The sequence below is a fragment of the Mytilus californianus genome, unplaced genomic scaffold (genome assembly GCF_021869535.1).
Source record: "Mytilus californianus isolate M0D057914Y unplaced genomic scaffold, xbMytCali1.0.p SCAF_8, whole genome shotgun sequence".
NCBI lineage: Eukaryota > Metazoa > Mollusca > Bivalvia > Mytilida > Mytilidae > Mytilus > Mytilus californianus.
In genome coordinates, this window is record NW_026262734.1 from 27,975,741 (window position 1) to 27,990,274 (window position 14,534).

The window sequence follows — 14,534 nt, forward strand, 5'->3', positions numbered from 1 at the left end:
TGGAGATTTGTCTCATTGGCAATCATACCACATCTCCTTAATTCTATATTATGAAGGATTCTTAAGTAATGAAATGAAGAAAAACATAAAAAGTTCGAATAATGATTAGTGATAAGCGACACTCGATTACCCCCTCTCCCGGACATAATGTCAGCACATATCCTTTCAAAAGTTTTATTATTAGTCTGTGCACATTTTTATTATTAATCTACGGTATATATATAACACCAAGTGATAAGGTTAAGACAATTTCTGTTGTCGGTTTGGATTTCAACTGCAATAAAACAGGATTATCTTTCTTGATTTGCGAGTTCTGAATTTTAAATTTTGAATTTTGAATTATGAATGATCCTTCTCGGCTTTCGTATTAACGATAGTTTTGTTAACTTTATACGTTCAACTGTAAGATATTGTATGATTAGAAGGAATATTATTATAACTGGCAAGATGAATGATGTTTATGTTCATATTTCAAAAACATAAAATGCATAGGTTATTTGAAAAGAAATTTTTGCTAGATAATCCTCTTGTTAAAGAAGTAGACGATGATATAATAATTGAATTGTAGAAATTTGAATCTATAAATTGACTGTTTAATGTTGAAATTTATACAGAATGTTAGCTTATTTATAGACATTTCGAACTGATATAGAAACATGTGATATTGTTTTATGTATTTTAATGTGTATAATAAGATGACTTATAATGTGTATAATAAAGATTAAAAAAAAAAGAAGTTGGACTCGAAATCCAATGGGATTTCCCCGCGCAGGTTCGAGCCCTGCCCAAAGCGTTAAATTTTTTACAGCATTTAGAAACAAAAAACGATCCTTCAGGTTGTTTTTTTTGATAGTAGAATATTCTTCTTTTGAAAAAATCATTTGGCAGTTTGCTTATTTGCAACCTTTTTTCTTGATATATAACATAAGGTAGGGCTCAATATTTCCTGGTGATTTTCCTATCTCAAATATTTCTCTGTGTGTTTCAAATGATACCCCTACGCAACTTCCAACTACTAAAAAATCATACTTTTTCTCATTAAAGACTTTTTGTTACTTATTAAATTTTATTCTGTCCAGAAATACGTAAATGATTAAGAGGACAATAGTGAAAGCTGTAATGGCCGAGTGGTTACGGCGTTGGACTTAAAATCCTTTGTGGTATCCTCGCGCAGGTTCGGACCCTGTTCGGATCGTAAATATTTTACATATCTGTAATTGTGTTTAAAGGTAGTTTTTGTTTCTGTAACCAAAACAGGTTGCACCTTTCAAACCGTGATTTCGAATGAGGTGGAAAGGTTTTAACGTTCATTTGGGTCTTTTGGAAGATTTTTACTTCATCGTGTTCATTGAAGGAAAGTAACTTCAGCTTCTGTAGATGATAACTACCTTAGATTGATATTTTACTATAAGTGTAACTACTTACATGCTGTGATGGCCGAGTGGTTGAGGCATTTGACACGAAATCCAATGGGGTCTCCCCGCGCAGGTTCGAACCCTGCTCGCAGCGTAACATTTTTACATACCGGTTATAGTATTTAAAGATGGTTTTTGTTTCTGCAACCAACAAAGTTTGCACCTTTCAGAGCGTGTTTTCAACTGGGCTGGAAAGGTTTTTAACTTTCATTTGGGTTTTTTGGAAGATTTTCACTTCATCGTGTCCATTGAAGGTAAGTTACTTGAGCATCTGTAAATTTCTTACATGTTGTGATGGCCGAGTGGTTAAGGCGTCGGACTCGAAATCCAATGGGGTTTCCCGCGCAGGTTCGAACCTTGCTCGCAGCGTTAAACTTTACCAACATTTAGGAGCAGAAATAGATCTAGTTCTTTCATGTTCAGGTTGTTATATGTTTTTGTAGAATATTTTATTCTTTTGAAAAAGTCATATATGGAAGTGTTCTTATTTGTAACCTATTTTCTTAATACTAATACATGTATTTAACATGAGTAGGGCTCAATAATTCCTGGTGATTTTCCTATCTCAAATATTTTTCCGTGTGTTTCAAATGATGCAACTTCCACCTACTCTTAATCTTTCCTTTTTATAAAGGTTTTTCCTCTGTATGCTGCTTTTAGTGGCAGATCAATATTTAGAAATCGATTGTTTCAAGGGGTTAGTACCTGATTTAATGTGTCCTTGAATGTCATTTAAAAGAAATAGTTCTTAAAAGTTATGTTCTTCGAATACAAAGGAGGAACCCTCTAGTTGCTGAATTGATAAAAGATATTTATGGTTTTAGTATCTAGAAAGAAAAAAATATATTGAATAGTGATTTTTTAAATCAAATATAAGAACTCCTTTGAGGATGCCAAACCGGAAATAGTTATAAAAAAGATCACATGTGATAAATTAATTGTAACAGGTCCGGCTAATCTTTTTAAAGATGTTACATACAGATATCATTTTTTTTTTTATTGATTCTTAAGTTTCGTAGAAATATCTTGATATTTAAAGCGCATCTGTGATAAGGTGGTTGTTTGCTCGTATGAGTGCGGGATATCGTTGGCTGGTTGCACGACCGGGTCAAACCAAATACTTAAAAATATGATATTTGCGGGTTCTCAGCTGAGCTCGCAGTATTTATTGGGAAGAATAAAGACTGTAGGAATCGTTGTCAAAACACTGTGTCCGTGTATGGGGAGATTTCTTCCTGCGGACTGTTACCTTGTAAACTAGCACACATAAAAATCAAAGTGTCGGCTTAGTACAAAACAAGATTTATATTCATAGGATCTCGTCCTGCTTTACATTTAATTTGCCAATGGACGTTGAAAAGCCACCCATCATTGTCATAACCTTTTTACTTTTCAAAAATAAACAGTATCTTTTCACTATAAACAACTGCCATACAAGTGGGAGGTAGGAGCTATAAAGCCATATTTAAGTCACTATGTTCTTCAAATATAGCCTTCCGTTCCGTTGTTAATATAGTCGAGCGTTTGATTTTGTAAAGTTTTATCGACTTCTTCTTTTTAATTTACATTGGAGTTCGGTACTTTTGTTAATATTTTTTTTTAATTTCAAACTACATTGAATACATAAACCCTAAGCATCCATTACCTTTGTTTTAATGTTTGAAATTGCAAAAACTTGACAACAAACAAATACTATATACAAATCAGATAATAATATAGATTTATCTTTCCTACTAAAGTATTTTTAAACATTTACAATCTTTTAATGATTTTATCTTAACGTTTATAAATTAGTTAGGGTATGTTTGCTAAATTTGAAATCAAATTGATATCTATAATTGGATTTGTATTTTCTACTTTGCCTATTTAAGCATGATGGATATTTTTTTGATGTTATAATTATTGTACCTTTATGTGGTAAAACATTTGGTAAATGAAATGACGGTAAATAAAACGTTTGGTGAAATAGAATGACGGTAAATTAAACATTTGGTGAAATGAAATGACGGTAAATAAAACATCTGGTACATGAAATGACGGTAAATAAAACATTTGATAAATGAAATGACGGTTAATAAAACATTTGGTAAATGAAATGACGGTAGATAAAACATTTGGTGAAATGAAATAACGGTAAATATGATTAGTAGTAGTTATAAAGATAACGAAATGTGATTTTGTGAAAACATTTTGTGTTCAATCCATTTTGTCTTAAGGACGTAATTTTGGAACCATGAAATCAAATTTTTGGTAAAATGGCGTTTTCAAAGACAATCAAAACAGAATGTGCTGTCTATGGGTGAAACTGTCAGTCGTCACATCCATAAATCATTTCTAAAAACATGTAGTATGATATATTATTTTGTTTTCTATTTTGGCGTAGTATACGTATTTTGGGTCAGATTCTCATGAAATTTTGAATGAATTTAGAACTAGTAAACTGCATCTGAATATCGGAAAAAAAACTGATATATGAAGCATTTATACTTTCAGAGATACTATACATTAAAATTTGTGAAGTAGATTCAAAAATGTACAGAATTTTTTTTCAATTTAAATTTATACGATTATTCGAAATTCCGTCCAGATACTTTTGTTTCAAAATAATGTGATAGTGCTTTGAACACTTCTGTTTTAATATGCAAATAATAGGGGTCGTCGTATTTGTTATTGCTGTCATGTTTAAGGGATGTGATAAAAAAAAAACTGAAAAACTACGATTTTAGAGTGGTCATCACGGCGTTACGTAGTTTTGTCCTTTTGATGCTTTTTTCTCTGTAGATACATATTGATTTCTTCTGTACAATCTTAAATACAATAATTGATTTAGCTTTGACATCTAAAATATAAAAAAAGCCTTATTCCTTATTGATACACGAGCAGGTTTTTCATCGTCTCCACAATTGACTGAAATTTTGTATGCACGTAGAACTTTTTTAATTGCATCTTCGTATAGAAACACTTATTTATGTTACATTTATACTTCCTAAGATACCAATTAAAAATGTATGAAAAAGATCTATAATAAATACAAGTGACGTTACGCTTTTTTGTATGTTTGAGGTTTGTTTTAAAAAATAGTTGATTTCTATCAAAAAAATTAACAGTGAAACACATTTATATAATATTTCTCAAGTGTATTTACCGAAACAAAAGACAATAATCTCGCAATGAACGCATCATAGATTTATAAATTAACCGAAGTCTTCTTTAATTTCAACCGCAAATTTGATGTGACTAGTCTACCATTTAATGGTTGTGGATTTCGATAGTTGTCAATCAGATCCTCTGAACCTTTAAATTGAGTCTTCCCAAGATTATGGAATTGGTCTAACTACAAGAAAAAAAAATAAAACAACAGAATAAAACCAACTGAATAAAATAAATAGATACGCAGTATTACAACAAGTTGGAACTAGAAATAAATTCCTTAAAAGTTGACGAGCCAAATTTATGTGAAAAAACGTCTCGTCCTTTATCTAAAAAAGTTCATTGGAAAATACCAAGACCTTGTTGATACATATTCCGTATCAACTTCATAAATAAAACATGCTGGTCTTGAGGTATAGATTCTAGGTACTGACGTTGTTTATCATTTTAATTACGTGTTAAAGTTTCCCTTTTTTGCCCTTGTATATTTTTAACCTTTACTGATTATACTCATGACGTGGCTCGGTACTTATACATCCCGCCATTGTGTTATTGTGCTATGGTCAATTTTGAATTCTTGTCTTTCATTTTTGCTTATGTACTTTGTCTATATGCCATTTTGTGTTTCTTTGTTGAAACAGGTTTTTTTATGGTGATTAAGATTATATTACAATGTTGACTGCTGTACCCCGATTTTTGACGTTTTTACCTATTATGTCTGTTTGTTTTGCTCACACATTGTTGTCAATATAATGGAATTCAATGCGACTGTCATACAAGTGAGAGGTTTAGTTAGCTATAAAACCAGGTTTAATCCACTATTTTCTGCATAAGGAAATGCCTGTACCAAGTCAGGAACATGACAGTTGTTTTCCATTCGTTAGATGTGTTTGAACTTTGGATTTTGCTATTTCATAGAGGTCTTTCCGTTTTGAATTTCCCTTGGAGTTCGGTATTTTTGTTATTTTACTTTTTTTCGTACTAGCAAAAACACTTCCTAGAAAACAAAGATCATAACGTAATATAAATAATATAAACATAGTCTCAAATCACTATGTTCTTGCGCTTTATTGTCTGTATATATCTATAAATATCAAGGGCTATTACATGTATTTGTAAAAAAATAGTTCCATTTTAAGTTAGGGCTATTCCAGAAAAAAAAATATATATAGGGGGCACTTTAATCATTTTTGTATGGGTGGGGGGCAGGTAACGAAATTCAAATTGTGTGCTAATGTATGCATAGTAAATGCAATTGTATGGGTGACGGCCATAACAGTAAAGTGCCTTCCAATCCCTTTAGTGTTCCTTTCATTTTTATACATGTATCTCACATTTTTCTTTAATTTAAGGTTTCGGTAGTTACCTGATGTTGTGAAATAAAGATGTGATTTACAAATACTGTCCAAATGACGCTCTCGTAACATGGTGGCGTTGTCAGACTACCAGAATATCTGTAATAATGTGTAGTTTGTGGCAATAACTTTGTCAAATTCATTCCTCCTATTATGACATTATCATCTGAAATGAAATAAATATTTTTATAAACATTGTAATGGTAAGATCTACATTTTTTGTGGGGTAACTTGATTAAAAAAACATAAGACAGTCAATATTTTTTTTTTGTTATTTTTTTATTTTTCAAGATGAAACATGTGAAATTACATACTAAAGTATTAGACACAAATTATAAAAAATTAAGTATCACTTGTAAGATCGATCAAATCATATTGGTATAATAAGATATAAATATTACAATTGATTTTGTTAATTAAATGCTGCTTCTAACAATTGCCACTTCTGATCCATTTTTATTTTTTGTGCAGGGGTTAAGAAACATACAGAGTATTTTCTATATTAATCCAATATTTTAAATATTCTATCCCACCATTTTTTGTGGGGAATATATTCTTACATCTACATTTGTATATATAGTATTTAAATAACAACAATATATTATTAACTGTTTTACTGTTGGCAAAATCCTCAGACACACCTAAAATGACTTCTTTTGCACTGAAAGGCAAGATAATGTCATAATTTCTAATCCAGTCTATAATGGATAGCCAGAAATTTTGTGTAACATTACATTCTCAAAAAATGTGAAAAATATTTTCTCTGATATATGAACAAAATATACACAGTTCAGTTTCTTTTAATTTACATTTCAATGAAAATGAATTACATGGTAAAATCCTTTGAACAATCTTTAACTGAAAATTTTGTAAAAGCGAATTTCTGGTTATAATAAAAGGCATGGAGTAAATAGTATTCCAATCTTCGATCTGCATATTTAAATCTATTTCCCATTTATTACGGGAAGATAAAGTTAACACTTTATTATCTTCCAAAAATAATTTATAGAAAAATTTAAAAGATTTTGGTTCTTTTTTAATTTTATCTTCCAATTTATTATCAATATTATCCAATTTAGAGCTTTCTTTTATCATACTTTTCCATCTATTTGAATTTGCACTTATCATACCATAAAACTCTACAAAATTAGTATTGATATTATACTTTTTTTTAAATTCTCCATATGAAAATAATGTATTATTATCTGACACCAGATCATTAATAAAGAATACACAATTTTGAATATATTTAAACTTCAAAATCATCTTGCCACCTATTTTGATGTTTGGGTTCAGCCATATTGACTGGGCTAGAATATCAGCATTGTTTTCAACTTTAAACTTATTTTGCAACTTGGAAAAATTTACCAGAATATCATGCCAAAAGGGATTGACCTTTTTTGCTAAATAAAGCAATCCATCTTGACTGAAGTGTAAAATTTTGTCACCCCATAATTTTTGTATATAACTAAGCAGCAAAACTTTCCAAGGGGAGTAATTTTGTGGGTCTAATAATTTATACAGCCAAGACATTTTTACACTATAGCAAAAATAGTAAATATTAGGCATCTTAAGACCGCCATCACAGTGTTGGGACATTACCACTGTTCTCTTCACTTTATCTGGTTTTCCTTTCAATAAAAGATTGAAAAATATATTCTGTATCTCTTTCAGAACCCCTTCTGGGGGGTTAGGAAGGACAGTCAGAACTTGAACCAACATTGGAAGTGCTAAAGTTTTAATAACTACAACCCTTCCAATATATGTTAGTTCTCTGTAAGCCCAAGTATTGAGCAATGACTTGATACTGTTTATCTTGGCTGTAAAATTACATAGAGTCTTATCCACTTTAGCAAGTTCAAACCATATACCTAATAGTTCGAACCTTCCAGAAAGGTTCCAAACAAGATTTTTGTCTGGCAAAAGTTTTTCCTTACTACCCTTTTTTGACCCAATCTATACGGCTTCAGTTTTGTCAACATTACACCTAAGTCCAGCACATTCTGAAAATTTATCAAACAAATGTAAACATTGTTTTAGGGACTTTCGGTCACCATCCAGGACTATGGACGAATCGTCAGCATATTGACTTAACAAAAATTCAGAGTCATTAATTGTTACACCAGCAACATCAGGGTCATTTTTAATAGCTGCACTGAGAAATTCCAGAATTAAAATAAATAGATAAGGAGACAGAGGATCCCCTTGACGAGCCCCCCTTTTCAATGAAAAAAATTCTGAAATATATCCGTTATTTAACACTGCACTAGAGGCATCACAGTAGCATGCTTTAATCCAACTTATAAATGTATGGTCAAAGCCATAAAACTGCAAAGCCTCTAATATAAAAGACCATTCGACAGTCAATATATTAAACACATTTCAATTGTGTTTTTAATTTGATATGTTGTTTTATATGTATAAATCTATACCTTTCAAATTTAACACTAAGTTTTGTCTTAAGCATGTACCTTGATCCTAATTACTTTTTGACTAGGGATTTCACAAGAAGGTAGTTCATGAAGCTTTTGCTCAGTCACTTCTTTGGGAAATACCATTGAAAGAATAAAAAATAGCGATCCGGGACCACTGCAGCATGAAATATGTACAGTCAACAAGAAAGAATGAGTGTTAAGAATACGTTTTGCCATTAATTTGATTTATCAACATTTGTATCCGAGCTCAGTAGTCAGTACTGACATGATTTATAACTAACCTCTCAAAAATTTTCCAGTTTATAAATGTTAAAATTAAAAAAAAACTAAGGTTTCAACTCCCTCAGGTAAAGTTGACCTTGGATGAATTTGTCTATTTTAAGGTCCTTTTTGGTCAGACAGGTCTTCAACTGTTTCGGTACTAATACATCCTTGGCTTTAAAATATTCAGCTTTGAGCGTTCCTGACGAAGGTAAATCCAGAAAAGCGCTTCAGACGCATGAAGTTAATAACGTGTTGTTTTCAATTTCTCTCAACAATCATTCATTCCGCTTGACAACCCACGCATTTTCATCGAGGTTTTCATGGTTCGATGGTGACACTTTCTACTTCTAGGTACCCGGATGCCAAGGTTGTTGCTACTTGATGAGTACTTTATGTCACCGCTAGGGGAAAATAACGGAAGATAATAAATCTGCTCAGATTCATGGAGATACTAGTATTTGGATGAGCATACATCCAAGAAATGATAGCCAATTTTCCGTTTCAGAATCTAATGCATTCTGGGTAATATTTTCAAAAGCGTACACCAAAAACGTTGTGATTGGTTTAAAATGTACTAAACAATGGAAATCCAACCGATGACATAACGTTTTTTTTTATTTTGGTGTACGAACAATGAGATTACCCATAGTTCTTTAGATTCTGAAAAGGCGAATTAAGAGCAATAACGGTAAGTTCACTTTGCATTTAGTTTTTTTCTATTAAGATTAGTTACCTTTTTTTTATTAACATAAATCGCCTTATATGTATCATCCCTTATTTTTATAATTACTTCTTTATATCAAATAATCAATTGCTATCTTTAATACATATGTGTCGTAAAACAACTTTATTACCCGAAAGGCCAATTTTCATTCGTATTTCAGAAATCGATATTTTTAAATGACATGGCTAGAGTATTTTAGAAATTGATAGTTTTAATTGACATGGCTCGAGTATTTCAGATATTGTTTGTTCATCCAATAATGCTGACAGTTACATCGTTGCGTTTCCGATAATGAATTATCTGTTTGATATTATCATTCACGACAGACGTACACGTCGGTATGCTTCTAATTCTTTAGTTATCATTTATTGTTGGTCTTTTTATATACTTTGGTTTTCTCTTTGCTTCATAGTATCTCCCACTGTCGTGTCTATATGTGTATGGAAAATATATGTGTATAATTACTTCAAACATGGTTAAAGTCTACCTACTTTTGTGTTGATTGTTTCTAAGATAACGTATAATAGATCCAAACTCATCGTGGTTGTCGCCAACCTAAAAGGTTACAAAACGGAATGGTAAATACAAATAACAATTGTGATGGCAAATATTATTGGATTGCAATGTGCCACTGTAGACAAATTTCGAACGAATGGTGATGATTAAGAGAAAAGAAAAAGAAAAATAGTCAAACTATATAGCATAAAATAAATATTAATTAAGGACATGACATTAATTCTTGAATACGATCTAGTATATGTCAAAATGGAGAACTAAATTTAAAGCACATTTCTGCTTTTTCATGTAAATCGTTGAAATTCCGTATTATTTAATTTAACACAACAAAAGGGGATTCTCCTTTCGTACAGGTTTTTGTTAATGGATTTTAAAGAAAATCTGAAACAATATTGAAATATTTCCCATTTTCTAATTCGGGAAACGGTAACTTACGGCTGTAAACTATAGTCTTCGAGATAACTGATAATTAACCTTTGTCCTTTTCACTTACGTCAATTAAAAATCCCAAGACCGCCAATCCCTTTGTGGTATTCATGGCTTCTCTGACACTTTTGAATTTATCAGAATAACACACAACATGCATCTAGAATAGAAATAAATGTATTATATAAATAATTATGCAATAAAGTAAAATAAGGAACAAAAAAAAATTGAAGATATGGATAACGAGCTCACAATATCTCCATTTCTGTAATAGTTCAATAAGTGCAAAGTATTTTCTAAAATAATAAATTATACATGAACCAACGGCCACTACCAAGACATACCAATACATTAGCTTTTTTTTTATTATTATTTTGCATTTGGCACAACATACAAATCGTTTTATTGATAGCGATGATTTTCAAACTCTTTGTCTAAAACACTGCATTTTTTAAAAGTATTTTGCAATGTGACTTTCCTTTCTATTGTCGATTGGGAGATACAAGGATTTTGCTGGTTTTTTTTTCAAGTTTGATTGTGTATAATCTTTTCAACAACAGCGTCAAATTTATCATTTTCCTTAGCTAAATATAATCTATAAATACGTGAAGTAACGATACAATTTCACCCACACACTTATAAAATAGGGGAGGCTTAAGATGTAAGCATGGTTGCAGCTCATTGTTAAAGACAAACTTGTTCTCGTTCAAACTTTTCTAAATATAAAAGAACCTTAAAGCAAATGAAATACCTCCATTGAAGAATGTTTGCCATCTATTTCGTGTTCTGATCCGCGGCTGTTTACTGATCCCCAATGGAAGTGGAATTGTGCTACATTATATGTCCCTGGAAGGCTGCCTCCAGTAATCATTGGTCTTTTGTCGGATATATGGACTACAACTGCAAGATAAATCAATTTATCTTACCTCCTATACATTTCTAGGAATATTATTGGATAAAGCAACCGCGTATAGACCGTGTATATTCAATATAAAGTTAGTAGGCGTGGCTTATTTCAATACACAGTAAGTAGTGGTGTTACGTCCCTTTATAAAAACAATGCGGTGTTGAGGAACAATCTTAAAGGTTTCAACAGACGAAGAAATTGATGATGAACGAACGATTGAAATAAATTCATACAACACATTTAAAGCTAACAAGTTGTTATCGTTGGCATTTGTTTTTGTACCGACCAATGGAAGTAGGTTCTTAATACTAACGGTATTGAAGACTTGATCACTTTGATTTGCCACCAGTCTAAATACCACATGTAAAGATAGTCGGTAAAATAAATTCGTTACATAGTGTGCTAGTGACCTAATACGATATATATATTGGGTCAGTAAATTCCATATGGGGATTCGAGCTTCGCTCTCACCGTATATGGAATTTACTGACCCAATATGTATCGCATTAGGTCACTAGCACACTATGTAACTAATAATATTCTAAGACGGTAATTAAATGGACCCGAATGTAACTATCCCATCCTCCTTAATTCCAAATAAAAAATGATTGAAATCTAAAACTGAATGCTTACAATCTTAATTAAAAATTACTTTGTAGCCTGAAAATGTTTTGTTCTTACATCATATGTCCTCACTTTCCACAACTATGAAAGTATTCTAGTTGGAAAAGCAGTGAATTTACCGTTTTCTTGGCATGTCAAACATAAAGCATGCTGTTCTGACGTCCTATTCTTTTTTGTCAACATAAAGACAATGATCTTAGCATATAATAACAAAATATTACATAAAAAAATTGCTATTAAAATACATAAGCCAAAGAGTTATTAGAGATAAATTATATATTACTTTATAAAAACTAATGTATGTACTGAGACTAAAAATAAAAAACACTATTATATATGGTTAATTTGGGCAGTGTAGCGTTGCATATCGCCATAATTAAACATAAAAAAGTGTTACGCCACCGGACATATTCATAAGATTAACATTAAAAAGACTAGGTACAGGCGTGGTTCAAAAAGCTATCACGTAAATCTGCATATATTGGACATAGCAATAATACATGATTTTCATCTTCAAGTGCATTACAATTAAAACACACCCTTTTTCTATACGTATATTTGCATATCTTTCTGTTTCTTTTCGAAAAGGTGCGACATCGCAACTAAATTAAGACATATCACTCATGAATGTATTTACCACGATGAAAATGGGGTAAGCCAAACTACATGTGTAGCTCGTAAACAACAAAAACTGTTCCGGAGTTTGACACACTGTAATCTTTTTTTAGATTTACCTGAATGTCCGTTATTTTTGAATTTCACCATTACATCGTCAATTCTATTAAGGTCAGTTAAATTGAATAGCTTCAATTTTTTGTTATAAACCACATCTTTTGTTCGAATGTCTATGGGGGACTGTTGTTTGCCTTTGCAGGTTGGATACAAGACTTCCCATCTATTTGGCACTACAAAAGAATAAAACAATATATTAAAAGGAATATTAAGACTTAAATTTAGACGCGTATTAAATGCAATATCACATAAAAATTATTCGATATTACACGAATCTAAAGTATCCACAGTCAAATATATTAGAGGGTACATACCCAGTGTTTTTTATTCCACATTAACTAGAGGTATAGGGATACGGTTGAGATCTCACAAAACATGTTAACCCCTCCGCAATATTGCGACTGTTCCAAGTCAGGAACTTCTAGTATTTGCTTGTTTTGTTTGTTTGTTTTCTATTTTGGTTCATTTGTATGTTTTTGAGTTTCGTGTGGCGTCCGTTTCGCTGACCTGTTTACATTATTGTTTAGGGAAAAACGGAAGCCCGCCTCCGGTTGCGGGATTTTCTTGCTGTGTTGAAGACCCATTGGTGGGCTTGGACTGTTTTCTGCTCTTTGGTCGGGTTGTTGTCTCGTTGACACATTCCCCATTTCCATTCTCAATTTTACAGTAAAATATATTAGAAAGTATGCACATTCAATTATATAAGAGGGTATGCCTATGTTAGAGAGTATGCACAGTCAAATATACATTGTATGTGAATTTATAAGGTAAGTAGTAGATCTATACATAAATCAATCAATCTACTTCATAAACATTTTGTTAATTTTTAAGGTACTCGAACCTTTATATAAACGTATAGTTGCGATTTCAATATACACGACAATATTTTTCATCAGATGTTCCATGACAAATGCTTCAAACGTTTGAGGATATCTATGATGGTCTTGAAGTATAGATTCTAGGTGCTGACGTTGTTTATCATCTTAATTACGTGTTATAGTGTTCTCTTATTTGTCTTTGTAAATTATTAACCTTTACTGTTTATAGATATAAGAAGATGTGGTATGAGTGCCAATGAGACAACTCTCCATCCAAGTCAAAATTTATAAAAGTAAACCATTAATGGTCAAAGTACGGTACTCAACACGGAGCCTTGGCTCACACCGAACAGTAAGCTATAAAGGGCCCCAAAAATTACTAGTGTAAAACCATTCAAACGGGAAAACCAACGGTCTAATCTATATAAAAAACGAGAAAAGAGAAACACCTATGAACCACATCAACAAACGACAACTACTGAACATCAGATTCCTGACTTAGGACATGTGCAAACAATTGCAGCGGGTTTAAACGTTTTAATGGTACCAAACCTTCACCCTTATCTGAACTAATAGTGTAACATCACAACATAGAAAGACAAACTATAAAATATCAATTGAAATTGCTTAACTCAATCAAAAGACATATTAACACCAGTGAACATACACTGAACAAATAAATTTGATCTATGATACAATGTAAATACAAAATAAATAAACTAAGGGAAGAATAATTAAAGTAACATGTTATACAGCTGTGAAATGTTAAACAATATAAGAAAAACAATATGCTAGAACAAAAATATCAGCCATTTGCAATTACTTTAAACACAAGTAAATGAAAATAATTTTGGTGTTAGGTATACGTGTACAGGTCAAATGGTGAAAGAAAATATTTTTACAAAATAAATAGTTTTGATGTTCATAGTACGAAGTGAAAATTTATAGTAATACCAAACACTTATAAAAGCTGGTATATAGACCAGATATAACCCCGAATAACATTAAATAACAAAAAAGCAATACAATTAGTATCAACAGGTCAAATAAACAAGAAAGTACGATTTGAGAGTACTCGCAGTTACTGACAGTTAGTTAAAAGCCAAAAACAATTAATAATAAAAAATCATGCATCAGAGACTAAAATCAACTAAAACACATCCCAGGG

General features: G+C 31.4%; 1 protein-coding gene and 2 non-coding genes across 3 annotated transcripts in view; 2 read left to right on the top strand and 1 right to left on the bottom strand.

Moving 5' to 3' along the window:
- The first annotated feature begins 1,427 nt into the window (after window positions 1-1,427).
- On the top strand, window positions 1,428-1,509 carry Trnas-cga (transfer RNA serine (anticodon CGA)). Its single transcript has one exon. It is a non-coding gene; the product is annotated as a tRNA-Ser (tRNA).
- A 194-nt stretch (window positions 1,510-1,703) lies between these two features.
- Window positions 1,704-1,784, top strand: Trnas-cga (transfer RNA serine (anticodon CGA)). Its single transcript has one exon. It is a non-coding gene; the product is annotated as a tRNA-Ser (tRNA).
- Window positions 1,785-4,586: 2,802 nt separating this feature from the next.
- The window catches only part of LOC127711967 (carbonic anhydrase 12-like), a 74,835-nt gene continuing 64,887 nt past the window's right edge, over window positions 4,587-14,534 (bottom strand). Inside the window, exons 13-18 of the mRNA XM_052218123.1 lie at window positions 12,551-12,721; window positions 11,037-11,185; window positions 10,353-10,445; window positions 9,835-9,898; window positions 5,932-6,086; window positions 4,587-4,749 (exon numbers count right to left, since the gene is read on the bottom strand). Coding sequence (XP_052074083.1) covers window positions 4,603-4,749; window positions 5,932-6,086; window positions 9,835-9,898; window positions 10,353-10,445; window positions 11,037-11,185; window positions 12,551-12,721 — 779 coding nt within the window. The 3' untranslated portion in view covers window positions 4,587-4,602. The remainder of the gene's footprint in view (window positions 4,750-5,931; window positions 6,087-9,834; window positions 9,899-10,352; window positions 10,446-11,036; window positions 11,186-12,550; window positions 12,722-14,534) is intronic.